Genomic DNA, 17,995 nt, shown 5'->3' with positions numbered 1-17,995 from the left:
ACTGCTAAAAGGTTAAGAAGTGGGTGGCACATGTGTGCCCTTTTCTAAGTGACTGGTCCTTTGAACATGGGAGCCAGAGCTGCTCCCAGACCCAGAGCTTACTCAGAGCCGCTCCTGGACCCAGCCTAGTGGGGCCCAGTGCCTGGGGCCTGCTTTTCCTAACCCAGATATCTGAGAGCAGTAATGGGATCAGCAAGGCAGAACATCTGAACCAGGAAGTACAGAGGAAATTGAAGGCCTGAGTCTATCACTGTGCAAAAGGCAGAGGTCTGGGGTTAGCATGTCTGACTTAGCAGACAAAGACAGGCTAAGAGAGTACAGCACTCGTGCCCTGCCCCCACACACCCAGCAGCCCAGGGGCACAGGCAGGATGGCAGGGCATAGCCTTACCTTGTGGGCAGCACTCACGCAGTGCTGGTAAGCCTTGACCAGGTCTGAGCACAGGAGCACCTCTTGTAGGTGGTCGCGGTAACAGCGGAGGATCTGGGCCTGCAGCCCTGAGCACACGGGCTCTATCCTGCGGGGCCTGCAGGGACAGAGAGTCGGTGGGCCTGAGGCTCGGTCCCAGTGGACAGGAGGGCAATCAGCTCCCTCACTCAACACCATGGGGGAGGCACCTGGTGGCCGTCATCGTCCAGTTACCCCTCAGAGAGAGAACCAGGGGACGCAGGGGCTTGAGTGCTGTCACACAACAGCAGATGCCAAGGGGACTGGGATCCACACTGGCTCTGGCCCTAAGGGGGCCAGCTGGAAGCCTCTTGTGCCCCCACCTGACTCTTCCTGCCTCAGGGGTACACCTGGCTGTGACTGTGTGACCACACACCCTGCAACTCTTTTTTCATATGAAGTTGTTAATCTGATTTCAAAACCTAATACATGCACAATGAAGAAACCCGGAAAAGTATAGGAATGTCTAAAAAAATATATAACATTTTTAGAACCTCACTTCCTAGAGATCACCTCTGCAGTACTGGGGGGGATGCTTTACTCTTTTTTTCTTTCTTTATCCAAGTAGGTTCAGAACCTACAAAAAAAAATGAGTATGTTTTCTTTTCTAAAATACAAAAACAAAACCAAGTGAAATAAAGATCATGCTAACAGAGGTCACCAGCGTGACTAGTTTATCTCCTTCCTGACTCCTTCCATTGCCCCCTCTCCCTTCTCCTTTCCCTCCCGCAGGCATGTGTGCACTGTCTCTCTCTCTCTCTCTCTCTCTCTCTCTCTCACACACACACACACACACACACACACACACGTGCCTGCACACACTCACGAGGCACGCCAGGCGTCATCCTACTCTTGGACTCCTAGCAGCTCTGAGTGGTACGTGCTATGATTTTTCATCCCTTGATGCAAATCAAGAAACTGAGATACAGAGGATTAAGTAAGCTGCCCAACGACGCATGCTGGGAAGTGGAGAGGGGGCAGACATATTTGTTTACGTGGGTTTGGTCGCACTGTTTCCACAGATTGGTTTTTCAGGCCAGGTCCACGCGGGAACCTTCGCTGCCAGGGACGGATCCCCGACACCTGATGCGGACTTTCAGAATAAATACCACTCATGGCCAGGGCACTTGGTAGGAACTGTAAAAATACAGAGAGCCACTCCTGGAGGTTCTCAGCCGTGAGACCGTCACTATGATGCTTGACGCAGCTCTGCCTCCGTCACGCAGCAGGGAGACTTGTGGGTTCATCATTCTCCCAGCCCAGTGTCTCTATATTTTAGAAATCTGGCCATGCAGTCGGTGCTGGAATGGAGTAGCACCATTATTATTTTAAACTAACTCAAACAGACCGAGTTCATCAGTTAAGAACAGCAAGCAATGGAATGCTCAGCGGCTTAGCAGGTAAGATATGCAGTATTTACTGATCTCATTTTACTAGCCTGGAGGTGGCACTTTTGCTATCACTGTGCCACCAACAAGGGCACGCGGGCCCGGGTGCTTTTTCCTTCCCCTGCACCATCCCCGTGTGTTGGCTACAATCATCCTCAGGCCTGCTTTCTCAGGCAAGGAAAATGAATAGGTGGTGGTAGAAGGAGGCTTCCTCCTCCTGGGAGGGAGGGGAGCAGAAAGGATGGCTCCCAAGGCTATGCTGGCCTGGCTCTGCCCCAACAATGTGTGATTCTATTAGGCTTTGAGGATATGCAGCCATGGAGCTGAGGCCAGTCCTCTAGTACCATGCCACTCTAGTCCTTGAGATCACGGTCCTGCCTCGTGTCCACATGGCATGGATGAGGTCTTACAGATTTCTTACTTAGGACATATGGGGTCTTGTCTCAGCACTAGCCTCCAATCTTCACACATGAGGGGCAGATGGTCTCCTAGGATTCACGCTTTTCCTCTCCCTTTACTGGGTTCTGTCTGCCACTGCCCACAACTGGGGTCACTGGGGTGCCCCCTGACTCCCCCCAATGCTTGTAGGTTGTCTTTCCATTCTTGCATTTAAAAACACTTTGACTTGGAGGCATCTAATTGGAGTGTTTCAAAGTGGATTTTCAGCCTTTTGCTGGGCATTTCATCTTGGACAAATTCTCTCTACGGCTATGCTAACTGCTTCACTTCCAATTGTTCTGCCATCCTCCCTTAGGACATTGGGAACGCACAGATTTTTGCTTTTGGCCCTCCATCTCAACTATCCTCCCCTTTTTGTTTTACTCTCTGGTTCTCTGTTCTGGGGAAGACAGAACTTGTTTTTTCCCGGTTCCAGACCTGCTCTTGGTGGGCTGAAGTCCATGAGGTCACATCTTTCTGTGGCTCTTTCCTGGTCCCTGTTGCTATAGCTCCTGAGGGCACAGGCTTTGTGGCATCCCCTTTTGTACCTCCTGAGACAGCATCCCCTCCATCACATGACCCCCACGAGTCCTGTTCCTGGCTCCTGCCCCGCATTTGGCAGGGACTCTGCTGGCATCCGTGATCAGGGGAAGTGCTGGGCTCAGTGGAGGCAGAGCTGTAGCCCTAAGTCTGTACGAGGCCTACGGGTCTACAGGGAAACAGGACAGGTGGGGCAAGAGCGGCCTGGGCCAGGTGGTAGGGCCAAGTTGCCCTGGAGCCCTAGTTCTGACCCCATGAGTGGCCCCGCCCTCCCCAGACCTGCCACAGGGACCCTGGCTTTCACTTTGCAGGCTGTGCAAAGGTAGTTATTTTAGATCTTGTCCCTCTCCGTCAGTGCCTACCTCCTTTGGTTTCAGGTCCCAGGATAGAGGCTCCTGTGCATTTTGTGGGTAAACATCACAGAACCCTCAGTGGGCTCCAAGTTTGGGAGAAACTGGGCCATGGCGAAATCCATCCCCTCCACACCAGTATTACCGCTGGGACTCCAGAGGCTTCTCTCCTCTGGGATTTATCAGGAACAAAATGAGGAGATGGGATGCCAGGCAAATGTCAACTGGAAGAAATTTCACCCGTTTGCCCACTAAATCGCTCTGAATGAAATAGGAGGAGACGAGAGCACAGCTCTCCAAATACAAGGCTTTCTCGGAAGCAAGGCAGGGCAGGGCCTGGGGTCCAGCCATTCATGAAATCAGGTGCATTCTATCCAAGCATAGGGCCACCCTGCCTCAGGCCACAGCAACCCTGTTTATACCACACAGCAGTCAGCACAGATAGGGAGAAACAGTCAAGTCTTACAAGAGCCGTTTTTCAAATGCCCAAGAAATGCATCCACAGCCTGCTATGAACTTTCCAGGGGTTGAGATAAGTCTTGCTTCCCTATCTGAGGGGAGTTTGCTGCCCCGTATTTAGATCTAACGGTCCACGTGGCTTGGAGGGGGTTAACGTCACCCAGGTCAGAAGGCCGAGAGCGCATTGCTGAGGAAAGCGGCTCACCTCTCTGGCCCTTACCATCCTCACCTGCAAATGGGAACAGCACCTGCCCTAGGCTGATGAAGGCCAGACAGGCATGTGTACGACAGAGTGTGTCATGAAGGGCTGCTCTCACCAACAACCTGGCTGGCAGTGGTCGGGCTAGGGTGGGAGAAGAGCTGAAGAAGAGAGGGTGGGGTTACATGGCACTTGGTGAAGAGTCGAGACGAGGAGGCTTTGACACTGGGACTCCAGGGGTCGGCTCAAAGGCGGGACTTCTCTGAACATGTCCCTCTCCCTGTAACCTAAGCTCTAGCATCTTCTAGAGCCTGTTCAGATCTTGCCCAGGTCTCACTGGTGCCTCCTTCCCCAGGAGTCTTACGGTACCCATCACAGTGTATCTTCTCCCAGGATCCAGCAGACCCATGAGTGTGATGCCCTGTGAACCAATAGGGAAAACACGTTTTGCCCCAAACCCAGGGGAAGGTTCTGGCTTTGCCACTTCCCACTGTGTGGTCAGGGGTTGGATGGGGAGGGGGTGCCCGACTAAGCAAAGCTGCCTGAGACTCGGCAAGTGGGCATTAGTCCTCAACACCAGCATGTTTTCCGGTCGGGTGGTGTCGCACACACTGAAGAAACGGCTGAGTGTTGCTTCCTCTGCACAAAGGGCTTTCACACCCTGCCTCCCGAGGGCTGGCGTGATGGCCATAGGTGGGGCTCACGATGAGCAGGTGGCAGAGACCACTGTCCACTCAGCAAACAGGACCGACTAGGGGCATAGCACAGATGCTGGGAGTGAGGGCCTCAGAAAGACCAGCAATGTCATGATGACCTCTGGGCATTCAGTATCATGTAGCCCCTCTCCCCTCACGCTGCCCAAGAACCCGAGATCTATCTCCTTGTTTCCATAAGAGCAGTGATAAAGAACACTTGAAAAAGGCAAAGCATTAGCCAGGAATGAAAACACACCATTCCTTCCCACCAATGGCACCACAGTCAGGCCATCAAGGCCAGCAGTGAAGAGCTGCCCTTCCTTGGATGCTCCCATTGCTGCCCAGCTTCCTGTCTGAAAAGCGGGAGTTGCTCTCACCACTGGCACCACACGCTGGGAACCCCTCCACCCCTGGGTCACCTGCTCCCCTCCCCTCCCTGTCTGGGCACACAGGCCCTGTACTCCTTTACCGTTGCCATGCAACCCCCAAGCTAGCTCATCCATCACTCCCACCCAACCTGGAACTTCTCCTCCTCCCATTTCCAATCCCCAGGTCCATTCCACAGTTATCCTATGAACCTCAAGACTTTGGAATCCATCAGGCCCCTGGAGACTTCAAGCCAAGCACCCTGTGTTATACTGACTCCTCATTTCCTTAATGGAATTCACCATCTAGCACCAAGGAACCCCTCTCCTTCCCTAATTTCCTGCTTTCATGAGTGGCAGGCATGGCTACCTTCTAGCAAGCCACCTCAGTTGAAAACTTGGAGTCATTCTAGATGTTTCCCTTCATCCTAGTTGTTTCTCCCACCTTCAGTCTAGATGTCTTCCCCTGCCTTCATTCTAGATGTTTTTCCCACCCTCAGTCTAGATAGCTCCTCCTGCCTTCATTCTTAATGTATCCCTTTTGCCTCTAACTAAGCCAGCCCTGCCTTTCTCCATTCAAACTAGAAACTGAAGGTGTATCCATTCCACACCCCAAACAGCTCAGAAACTCATTCTCCCGTTCCTGGTGACCTAACTTACCCGTACCTGGGCACACCTAGATGGCACTCACTGCTCTCCCTTCCAACCATCCTGCATTGCCAAAGGTCTTTTATTCCCCCTCAGATGCTCCACTGGGCCTCTGGCTCCTGTTTGCAGAAGCCCCATCTGCCTGTCTCTGGCCTCCCCTGCCCCTCATCTGAGTGGTTCTCAGAGTAGGGACCCCTAGGCCTTTTCATTGGCCATAATGATCCTCCTAGAGAGTCCTCCACTCCCCTTAGCTCTCCCTGAGCTCCCTGGCCTCTCCTTAGCCTCACCAGCTTCCTTCCCCCAAGCCCCTCCCTACAGCCTCAGGGTCTTCTTCCTCCTGTCTCTCGCACAGGCCCTCAATGCCCTACGTGCACGGAGCCACCTCTTCACCATGGCAGCCCCAGCTTCACATTCTACTTTGTCCACCAACACACTCGTTTTTCCAAAAAGTTGAAAAAATTTTCAAGCCCAAACCACGTGTGCCTCTTGCCTCCCTGTCAGCCGCTCTCCTTTCCAAGAAGCACTGCCCGGAGCTCCCCTACCTAGCACTGACCCCTAATTCCCCGGTCAGCCTTGTGAGGCTCTTCTTGCTCGGGGCCATCAGCACAGTCCTGCTATGGCCAGCAGCATCACCAATCCCCAGAGACCGGGAGGCCCCATTCTGCCTCTGCTCCACTAGCCCCTCTCCTTCTGCTCACTGCAAGCTGTGACCGCTGTTCTCCCCACAGCACTGGGGCTCCCAGTCCATGCCCCATGGCAGAGCTCTAGGCCTGTGTGGGCACTGGTGGCTGGGCAGCCCACCGGGACCAAGCGGGCCTGGTTCTCACTTCAGCACACTTTTCCTCCTGCACTTATACTGGCCAGACAGGCCGGGTGCCCAGTCATCCCTGACTTCCCTCACAACTCACTCCCACCTCCCCACCACACCAAAGGTGCCCCAGGATCTGTCTCCCAGAAGCCCCCCATCTATTTCCTCATCCCCGTCACTATGACAACAGCTGCTTAAACTCCTCCTTACCTTCTCTTTACCCCATCCTCTTTCCTGTAATTGGTGATTTTTCTAGAACATAAAGCAGGCCAGATTTCTTAAAAAAAAAAAAAAAAGCAAGCCTGTTTAAAAACCCCTTTCTTGGGTGATTACAGCTCACTGGAACCTGTGCTAAGCATTACCTCGTTTAATCACCAGAAGAACTTTATAAGGTGGGAACAAGACTTTCCCTTAGTTTATGTTAAATGAAGAAACTGGCTCAGGGAGACCCAGCAGCTTGCTCACACTCATCCTCTGACAAGCAGGCCCAGTAATCAGGTCTGAGCCTTCCTCCAGGCCTGCTGCCCGCTGTGTTCCCCTGGCCCTTGAGCAGCCCCCACACACCCTGGTGGTGCCATTTGTCATCTGTGTTTAGCCATGCAGTTGGTATCACTAGGCCACGAGCCTGAATGCCCTAAGATGAGATGCACCTCACAAGCTGAGTGAGGGGATTAATCTCAGGCCTTAAGGGACCTGCTGGCCTTTTGGCCTGGCTCTCATTTCCCCCAAGACACAAGTGAACCACAGGGAAGTATCCCAGACATGCCCTGTGGAGCCAGGTGCTCCTGTCTGTGTCTGGTCCTTCTGTCTGGACTTGCTCGCCCTGTCCATGGGGCGAAGCCCGAGTAGCCTTCCTTAACTGCAGGAACCTCCTTGATGCATTCCAACCGCACACACACCACTGGATTCGGCCACACCTACCAGCCTGTCTCCACACAAGGCTTGGAAACCCCAGGAGAGGCTAGAGCTGTGCCAGGAAAGCAGGTGACTGGGTGTGCCCTGAAGGGAGGGCCCAGAAGACTGTTCCTAGGACTGCCACACAGGGGGATCAGGAGGGAAGGGAACTCAGCTTTAGAAAGCAGCAAGTGTCCCATGCATTCATCTATCATTGTACCCAAGTCACAGGGCAAGACTACCAGATGAAGCAGATGCACCCACCACAGCTTCCAGCAATTCCATATCATTCCACATGCTCTGCCCTCACTGGCCAGGGAGGCGGGCTTTGGTCCACACCACTGAGCCCAGGCTAGCACAGCCCTACAACTCCATGGGCCCGGTGAAAGCTCCAGGGCTGAAACCGCGCCCTGCAAGGAGAAAAGGAACTTGGCCTGACAGCCATGGCCGTGGTGCACATGGAAACGGACCCTCACATCATCCGAAATTCTCAATTCTCAGCTAGCGACTTTTTAGCTTTCCTGTAGCATCAACTTTGGCTGAGGGGAGCTAGGGTTGAGTGTCTGTCACTTGTAGACAAGACTGTTGCCTAGAGAGGACAAGGTGATGAGACCGCCGGGGCCAAGGGCTCCCGGGAAGTATGTGCACACACACGTAACGCAGTGGATCGGAGAGTCTCCTGCCAGAATTCACGTCCTCGGGAGCATCCGAGTGCAAACTTAATGGGCAACAGGGTTATTGCAGATAGAGTTAGGAAGAGGTCATTCTGGGCTGGGGAGGACCCCAACTCTCTCTCTATAAGGAGAGACACAGAAATACAGACGCACCAGGAGGAAGAAGGCCACGTGACCACAGAGGCACAGACCGGAGTGACACACCTGCAAATCAAGGAGCACCAAGGTCTGCGGGCAACACCAGAAGCCTGGAGGAAGGCACAATAGCTGGTCCTGTTTGAAGGCTCCTGAGTGCGGTGCTTTGTCACAGCTGCTCCAGGAGATGCATGCAGTCTCTCCTGCAGGAGAGGGTTGATCTAGTCTCGGGAGGCAGAGCTGGGAGTGCTGAATGGTGGTCGGGGGGAGGGTGTTAGTGGGAGGCAGGTGAATCACTAGTTACCCTCTAACCAGGAGCAATGTGCGCCTCTCGGTGACAGAGGGCTCTTTGGCCATAGGAGCCACACTTTAATGAGTATTCACCAAGTTCCAGGCGCTGTGGTTGACACAGAGTCTCATCTCTGCCACCCCAGTGTGGTCACCAGTTAGAGAAGCACTGGGTAGCTCTGACTGGCTTCACCTCATTAATGAGTGGGGGAGCTCTCATTCATGACCAGGTCTGCAGAGCTCCTCCTCATGCTCCTGGGCTGAGGGGCAGGCTATGGGGGAGGGGGGGCGATGACAAGGGGTATGCTTCTATGCCCAGATTTCCATCATTTCTAGCACAGGGAGAAAATCCGGTCTCATTGGAGATTACATCTGGGTGGGCCTGTGGGCCTGGTCACCCTGAAACTAATACCTGGGCCTACTGCATGCCAGGTCCTAAGCATGGCCACAACCGACCTGGGAGCTGGGCATTACCGTCCCATTCTACAGATGGGGACACTAGTCTCAGAGAGGTGAAGTGACTTGCCCACAGTCACACAGTAGTGAGGTGGAGAAAGGGTAAGAGCCTGGTGTGTTTTGGCTCCACAGCTCCTGCTCTCCCAGCTCTTCCTGGGTCCATCTGAGCTCTACTTGGCCTTTGGAAAATTCCAAAAAGTTCCCAAAGAAGAAATAACCAAGGATACAAATAGAAACAAAAGACATTTGCCCCAAACTACAAGGTTGGCAGGGCTCCGGAGTAGAGCTAGAAGTTGGCGACTCAAGGTGGGGTGGGGGTGCTCTGAGGTACACACCCACAGGGAAAGGTGGGGGGCGGAGATGAGGAATGTGAGGCCACACAAAGCTGGGGACACACAGCAGAGCCGAGCGGGAAGGGGGGAAGGAGAAAGGAAAGGAGGCCAACAGTCCCACCAGGGAAGCCGGCTTCGCGCAACACACGGGGGCAGTACCTCCTGTCGCGGGTGCTCGTGCGGGGGGTGGGGTGGGGCGCGTCACCCCCACGTCAGAGCGGGCAGGGGGCCTTGTGAACAAACCCAGCTGGCTCTTCTGCCGGAGCACGCTCAGCGTCCTCACATGCGCAGTCCCAAACCTCCGTGTGCTCTTATTTAATAAATGAAATCTCATCAACTTATCCTTCTTCCATTATCACTGCTGACATCAATCTGATAATATTGGCCTGGTGTGGAATTGGGCTATTATATGTCCTCCTGATATTTAATTTCGGAGAAACATCGGCAGGGGGTGAATATATGGAGCAGGCTTTTTATTACAGGCAGCAGTAAGGAGATTCCAAGTGAATTAGACATTCATCTTCGTCAGGTCCAATCTAGCTGTTCGGGAGAGGTTTTTGTTTTAACGGTGGCTAGGGCTGGGGTGCTGACGAGACCAGCTGGTTACCAAGGACTTGGTTAACTGGCTGCTATCGACGATATGCCATTCAGCCCGGGTAAGTGGAGCCCAAAGATTCCCGCCATCGATCAGCCTGCCATGTGGGATCACTATCAGCTGCTCGATGCTGGCCTCCGGCTACCCCCAACCCTCGGGCAGGAGGCAGCTATTCCCAGAGCCAGGGCCTGCCAAAGTGGCCCTTCTGCCCAGAGCCATGGGAGGGCTCTGCTCTCAAGAGGCAGGGAAACACAAATTGGCCCCTGGCTGCCACTTAGTCTGTGAAGGACAGGCTGCCTGTGACAGGATCCTTCCCGGGACTATCACTTCACATGCACATCCATGTACATGCAGTGGGGAAAGGGCCACTCCTGGCTTTGTTCCTCTGCTGGAAGCAAAATGGAGGATGCACCTTTCCTCCTGAGGACGCCTCCCGAGTCGCTGGCCATGTGGGCTGGACACGGGCTGGTACCTTCTGGGTGTCCGTGATGAGGGAGGAACTGGCAGTGCCACCGTGTCCGAGGAGGGCCATACTGAGACCACCTGGGGCTGAAGAGATTTCTTGTGCTGTTTCTGACCATGAGAGACCCACGGCGTGGTCCCTCAGTGGCTGTGGCCTTGGTGTGGGGGGTCTGTGCAGCTGGGGTGCAGTGCACAGTTGCAGTGTTCAGGGCTGCTGGAGGCTTTCAGGAAGCACCCCCTGTCAGCAGGGCACTCACCAGACGGGGAGTCAATATCAGGGAGTGCGTGGAGGACCTCTAGGATCCCTAGGCCTAGGCAGCCCATCCGTCCCCCACCCTTCTCTCCCTGAGCTCTTGCCACCTCTCACCTGAGCAACTTCAGTCGTGTCCTGGCTGGCTGACCTCCCTCCCTCTGGTCTGCCCCTCCAGCCCACCTCCTTGTCCTCACTAGCCGGAGGTCCAGAAATTCCCAAGGAAGGAAGGCCTACCTTCCAGCTCTGTGCTCAGCCCCTGCCATATGTACCCATGATGGAGGCTCTCAGAAGCCACTCCGACCAACCTCATAGCAATGCTTCATTGGGAATTAGGTTCCTTCTCACACAAGCTACCTGCCCCCTACTGCCCCAATTCTCCCTCATCTCACAAAGCCTCCAACCCTGCTGACTGCCCCCAGTAAACAAAGAATACTTCCTTCAGTCAAGGAGCAATTATTTGCTGAGGGCCTATAGTGCACCAGACCCTCAAGGGACAAAGCTTTGGCCCTGCCCGCAAAGATCCCTGCTTGCCTACATCTCCAAGGCCTAGAAGCCGTGCCAGCCCTTCTCTGTGGCACCTAAGCTGCCGGTGACCTCCTTTTTTTTTTTTTTTTTAAGATTTTTTAGTTTATTTTTTTTTGAGAGAGAGAGGGAAATCACAGAGGGAGAGGGAGAGGGAGAAGCAGACTTCCCGCTGAGCAGAGAGCCTGACATGGGGTTTGATCCCAGGACGCTGAATCATGACCTGAGCTGAATCCAGATGCTCAACAGACTGAGCCACCCAGGCGCCTGCCCCCCCACCCTGCCCTGACTGGTACCCTCTTAATGGTGCAGCCTTGCGAGGAGCTCAGCCTCCTGTTGCCTGAAGACCCTGGGGGAGGCCCTTTCCAGGGAACAGAGTCACATCAAGACCCCTCATTTCTGATTGCTTCCAGACTTGCAACAGCACTTGCCCCTGAGGAGACGAGAATACCACTGGCCAGTGGCGGGGACATACTCACACCAAAGAACTGCAAGGGGCGAAGCCAGGAAGGGACCAACGTGGGATGGGGAGATAGAGTGCTAACTGGCGAGTCAGTGGGGTTACCTGGTAGAGGCTGTCGTGTTGCCTCTGCACAGGGTGTGTTGCAGAAAGGTACCCAGGGCTTGGACTTAGGATACATGGCCTGCTTACCCAGCCCTGGCAGTCTGTCCCCAAGCCAGTGAGGGACACAGTGGTGAGGGGGTTCCACCACCTGGGAAGGCGTATGGTGGTTCTTCTTCATAGGCCAAGACCGAGGTGAGAGACACTGCTATGGAAAGGGGCTCCTTGAGCTCAAGGGAGGAGTGTAGGCAGTGTCCCTAACCACAGAGCCCAGGGGAGCTAGCCACTGAAAGAAGAGACAGGAATCTCTGGTGGGTGGCCTACCAGCCCAGGTGTCCCTGGGACTGAGACACTGGGCAGTCTCGCCAAGTCTTGTAGGTTTGCATAAGTAAGAAGTCTGATGAAGAGAGATTTGACTGGAACTGCCCTGAGAGTGCATAGATAGGTCATAGCCCTGCCTAATTCCTAGACCTCAGCCCTTTCCAGAAGAGTTCCAGGCTGCAGTGTACTAGCCAGAGGAGCCATGTGGGATTTGGAAGAGTGGAGCAAAGGCGGAGCCTCCACAGTGGCAGCTGTGGTGGGGTAGGTGACCTGCAGCAGCTCCTGGCCAGCTCCCTACAACTACTCGCTCGGCGCATGGAGGAGACAATGGCCAGATGGAGCCTCTCAGAGATTCCAGAGAATTCCAACAGCTTCTCCGCAACTCTTACTTGAGGTGGAGATCTTCCAAGTCTGTCCTCTGACCTCCCGCAGTAGTCCTGACCTCATGCTCTCTTCCAGAGCTGGTGTCAGCCTCTGGATCTCATATGGAACCCTTTCTGCCCAGAACACACATACTGCTGGTTTTCCCAACTGGACGCTGAAGGATGTGAAACCCTTCTTCTCAGGCCCCTTCCCACCCTGCCCCCTTTGTCCTCTGGCCTCTCTGAGGGGCCCACCTGGCTTCACTCCAGGCCCCAACTTTATCTTTGTCACAGATGTCACCACCATGAGTTTGCCTGTCAGTCTGTCCACCCATCCATGCGTCAGCATGGGCATGGTTTCCATGAGGCACACACCGTAAGGAGCAGTGAGGGGGCTCCCTGCTCTCATGCAGCCCCTGACAGCAGAGCAGAAGCACCTGGATCGATAAACGTGGAATTAGAAGGTGGTAGGGGGCGCACACAGCACTGACAAGATGAACCCCAGGGTTTGCACCTATCAGTCAAGGGGGACCAGAGGTAAGAGAGGCTGTCTGGAGGGGGCAAGTAAGGGTCCCACTTGGGTCCACAAAGGTGGAGGGTGGCATTGTATTTCCCCTGGCACCTAAATCTTTTAGAAACCTGTTCTCACTTCTCTGTGTCCTCTGTCTGACTCCCTACCACCTGTCTCCAGACCAGGCTGCCTTTTAAGCATCTCCCTAGTCCCTCCACTCCACCTTTCACTCTGTGAAAGTGACTCACAAGTAATCAGACAGTGAGTGGGTCTCCAGCTTGGATTCTACTGGTGGGACCCAGAGCCTGTCCTGTGGTGCTCAAAGCCCTTGCCCCACTTCCTGTGCCACCCTCTGGCCGTTGTCTCTGCTCTAACACGGGGGACCTGCTGCTGTCTCCTGAACACATTGGTTCTATTGGGCCTCTGGGTCAGAGCACACAGGAGTCACTCTGACTCCACATCCCTGCCGTCAACATCAGGCCTCAGGTCACCAGGCTGCCTGGCAGATCCATCTGTCTGCACAGCCTAGCCCTATCCCTACCTGCTGCAGAGCCCCTGGCCGTCAGGAGAACCAAGGTTCTTTTGTGCTGGAAATGGCAGTGCTATAAATACTGGCTGAGGGCCTACTGTGTGTCCATGCCAGCTGCAGCCTGCCCCCGTGAGCTGCAGTCCACAGAGCTGTCAGGGGCCATGCTTCTGCTTATTCCCTGACCCATGAGCTCCTCTTGTGCTCATTTATTCCCAGGCCTTGTCAGTGCTACACATAGCAGGTGCTAAATAAACAGGAGGTAAGAGAACGAACTGCAGGCCTTGTCTCCCCAGTCTGCACCTTGGCTCCCACCTTTCCTTCTCTGGGATACCCTCTACACTTGTCCCTCAAGGCCCTATACAAGCACCACTTCTGTAGGGACCCAGCCGAGGCACACAGCCCCCGCCCAGCCCCCAGCAGACTCACGGTGTCTGCTAGCACGCAGGGGCCGGCACCAGCTGAGGTCCTCTGTGAGCATGCTGCTTGCCTCCTTCCTGTCCCGTCCCCCTGCCTGAAAGAAAGTGGTCCCAATCCCCAAGGCCTCTGCTCCATGGCCCCACTTAACTGTGATGGTACTGGCACTGACCACCACCCGTGAGGGCGCTGAGCAGCTGTGGCCAGACCTACGCAGAGCCGTCTCCCCATGGGAGTGGGAGTGCCCTTGGGCAGGAACCATAGCTCATTACCTCTGTCTGCACAGGTCCTCACCTAACACTGAGTGGGAAGCAGAGATTCCATAAATCAGTTGAGGGAGCCAGGGCATCAGTAATGAAGTCTCTGGGGCTCCATCTTACAGGTTCTCAGGGCAGAGACCATCTCTTCCTGACCCACTAGATGTTTGCCTCGTCCGGCTTGGTGCCCGTGTGGCCCGGCAGACAGGCCCTGGGCCATCTACTCTGAACCTGTTTGAAGAGCTAAGCCTGTCCTGTGCATGCTGCGTCACCTTTCAGTTGCCCCCGCATGCTGCTGCCCATGATCACACTTTCCATTGTTGGCCTTCCTCACGTCCAGCCTGGGCAACAGCACTCCACCCACCTGCCCTCAGTGACTCCTTCTTACCCCCACAGTCCTGGGGGAAGCCTTCCTAGGTTCTGGCTGTCACTGCTCCTTGAAGCTGGAGTTCCTGCTGTATCCCCTTGCCCTGTGAGTGGGAGCCTCACGGCCCCCCGGACGTCTTTGTAGCAGTTAGGGGCTCAGTATTGACTGGGGGCTGGATGGACCACACACAGCCCTCCTTCCTGTCCAGGCTTTGGCCATGGCTGCCTTCTATAGCCACCAGGAAAATCGGGATGGCCCAGTGGACTGTATAACACCCAAACCTGGGTGTAGGAATGCCAGCACCTCTCCCTTACGCCTGTTCCTTGAGGGCAAGAAAGGGGTCGCGGTGTTGTTGCTCTGGTGAGAGGGCTATCACTCCACAAGTTACACAGGGACAGGGAAGTGAGATTTGAACATAGATCCAGGCAGGTGAGTCTCGGACAGAAATACCTTTTGGTGACGTAAGCACGTCTGGGTTGGTGAGTGCTCCGCCACAGCTGCTCCTCCCTGGTGGCCATCCCCGCAGGTACTCCTGAAGTCTGGCTGATCCTTTCCCCACCTGGTTTTCTGTACCCCTCTCCACAGTGAAACCCAGGCTGAATTCTTGAGCCCATCACACCCCCAACATGTTTCTGGGCTACTCATTGTCACCAGCCACCTTTATCCCCAGACACCTGGCTTAGGCCTCAGGAACACCCTCCAGGCCTCCTCCTGCCTTGCCCCTGTGTCCAGCCCACATAGGCCACATTCTCCCTCCTGCTGCCACTGCAAGTGCCTCCTGCCTTGGGACCACCTCCCTTCTGCTCCCCTCCCCGACCAGAACAGCCCCACAGGCAGGCCATGCAGTGAAGGTAAATGGTAACTGAATCTTATTTCCTTTACTCACTTGCACACAGTTCTTTTCATTGTTATCTTTTAAACTGTAGAAATGTTTTATCAGCTAAAATCTTACACATAATCTTAATGAATACATACACTAATACAGGGGTGTTTGGCAGCTCTCCCTCCAAGTCCCTCCCCTCCGTGGTCTCCCCAAGCACATGGCACAGATAATCATGGGCATCTCCTTTGGCCAACCATGGGTATTCTGAGCAAGAGCTTCCAGACACCAGGCCTGATTCATTGTGAGGGGGACAAGAAGGATGGCAGTCCCAACCTCCAGCAGTGACAGCAGAGGGGGTAAAGGGGCTCCCTAAGGGTGTCACCTTTCTCTGCACGTCAAATATACCATGGACCAGAAGGGAGCTATTGGCAGTGTGTTCTTCATGCACCCAGAAAAATCAGTATTCTTCTCTAAAGTCACATCTTGGCTTTGAACCAGAGCTGATTTCTCTTGGTGTGATCAGCATTGGCCCTAGGTTGCTGGAATCCAGTGAGACCTCAGACATAACCTGATCTAGGGCGAGGAAGCCAAAACCAGCCAGGGGGAGGGTGCAGTTATACCCTGCAGCCATGCAGCGCTGGGAGGAGGGGTAGGCCTCTGTGTCCTCACCACACCCAGGTTGCTGAAGAACTGGAGCTGTTTTAAAAAAAAACGAAGGAGGGGCATCTCTTCCTTCAGCCTTCGCTCTTCCTTTGCCCTCCCAGCAGAAGTTGGAGGAAGGGGGTGATGAGGAGGAGCTACTGAGCAGTAGTGGCAGAGGCGTGCCACGAGGGCAGTGGGTGGGGACGCAAAGGCGGTGGGTAGAAAGGCCGCCCCAGTGGTAGGGAGGTTGGTAAAACTGAGCATAAAGTTCAGTGATCAAGCAAATCGGTGTCTGTGTTGAAGAGAATAGGAGCCTAGCCTCTTGCTCTCTGAGAAAGAACCTCTAAACACAGAGAGGCTACTAAGAACCCAAGGTATCAGAATTGGAAGTACCAATATGGACTTTCTATACACAGACAGATAAATAAATCTTCTAGCTGTATGCACATGTATATGTGTACTCACATAAATTCAAGTACCTACGTAGGTTTGCTCATAATACATGTGTTCTTGGTTCTACCCACTGGACAGCACCTAGAAGCATAATCACGCCCCAGTAACAACGAGCACACCCAGCGCCCAGATCCTGGTTTCTAAATACTATTCTCCAGTCAAAGAAACAGGGCTCCTGGGAGGAGTAGCTGATTCCAGGGCTGGCAATGGGGAAGAACAAGATAGTTCTAGAACACCTTTCCTAGAAAGTCGCAAAATCCTCAAAGAATGAAGAGACATGTTAAAATGACAGAAGGGTCTGTTTGAAGGGCCAAAAGTAGGATGTTTTGAGCATCAGATTAATAAGAATATACATTAGAACGGAATGAGTAATTCTAAATCCCTGACTCTTTACTAACATAATGAGGGAATATCTTAACTAAATTGGGGAGAAGGGAAAACTCTTCCTTTAACAGAGTGTCAGTTTATAAATGAAGGAGAAACAACAGAAATAATCTCCATTTGGCAACCATTGTCTCCGAGGCTGATTCCAGTGAGAGTCATCCTTGGCAACAAAGGTTGCTAGGTGGAGGTCTGATGAGGATCAGGATGTTGGTGTACAATGGGGTATCTCCCCACAAAATTCTAGTCAGATACAAAGGGAAAGTCTAGCCTTTGCAGCAGAGGGACCAGACAGAAGCCAATGTGACCCAGTGGTAGGTCAACATCACTAGTGGCAGGAAGAGAGGCACCTTGAAGGGCATAGCACCATTTTGAGGTCTTCCTGCCAAGAAAGCACAGTTTGAGTCTGGTCATGAGGAAATACTGGGTGGACCCAGGTTGGGGTCACCCTACAGAACGAAAGGCTTGCACTCTTTAAAACTGCCAAGGTCATAACTGATAGGGAAAGACTAAGGAACTGTTCCACACTGAAGGGTACTGTGTGACACATGATAAGTGGGCAGAGCACAAAGCCCTGGGAAGGATCCTGGACCAGAAAGAAAAAGGTGTGGTTGGGGAGCAGATAAAAGGTGTCTGTATCTAGGGTTAGTCCGTGCAGTATCCTGATTGGAAGGGGTGTGTGGTGGCCATGGAGGACGTGTCCTTGGGAGGTAACCGATGCACTAGAGTACTCTCAGGTCACCATGTGAGAAGACAATATTGTCACCTAGAGAGAAAACTGAGGACACAAACTCTCAACGTGTAAACAGCTGGGGAAGCTGAGTTATAAGGAGACATAGGAATTCTTTGTATTACTCTTGCAACCTTTCTACAGGTTTACAATTATTTTAAAATAAAACCACAATAAGGATGGTGATTTGAGAGGCCTGAACGCATACAAAAGGCTGTACATTTCCCCACAAAGGGCCCACCAGCCTTTCTTTATTTTTTTCTTTTTCTTCCCCCTAATTGGGTGTGGGGTAGGGGAAGATTGGCAAAGTGATTCTAAATTCATCTGGAAAAAAAAAAAAAATGGGGAGAAGATCATCAAGGTAAAAGAACTTGTTCTGCTAGATATTTATTATTTTTAAATAAGTGTAGCTGCATAATGTATTTTAAACATATTTAAAATGTGCAGGATTGGCTATGGAAAAGTGTCTAGAAATAGACCCAAGGAATTTAGCATATGACTGGATGGAATTTTATATTCCTGCTAAGGGGACAAAGGACTCCCTATCTGGAGAAAAAAAAAAAACTGAAACAAACAGATGAGGATCTGTACTTCACATCTTACACATAAATGAATCACAGGGAGGTCATCTGGAGCAACAACTTAATGACAAGGAATTAAATCACAGAGGTACTAGTCCTAAAAATATATAGGTA

At 53.2% G+C, this 17,995-nt stretch overlaps 1 protein-coding gene across 3 annotated transcripts in view; it reads right to left on the bottom strand.

Moving 5' to 3' along the window:
• The window catches only part of CHCHD6 (coiled-coil-helix-coiled-coil-helix domain containing 6), a 241,505-nt gene that overhangs the window by 2,517 nt on the left and 220,993 nt on the right, over positions 1–17,995 (bottom strand). For all 3 annotated transcript variants that reach the window (XM_047742899.1, XM_047742908.1, XM_047742890.1), the window contains one exon: positions 391–526. In XM_047742899.1, the coding sequence (XP_047598855.1) occupies positions 391–526 (136 nt within the window). The remainder of the gene's footprint in view (positions 1–390; positions 527–17,995) is intronic.

This window comes from Lutra lutra, chromosome 1 (genome assembly GCF_902655055.1).
Source record: "Lutra lutra chromosome 1, mLutLut1.2, whole genome shotgun sequence".
In the NCBI taxonomy this organism is placed as follows: Eukaryota; Metazoa; Chordata; class Mammalia; order Carnivora; family Mustelidae; genus Lutra; species Lutra lutra.
The sequence above is the reverse complement of the archived record's forward strand: the minus strand, read 5'-3'. Positions and strand labels throughout refer to the sequence as shown.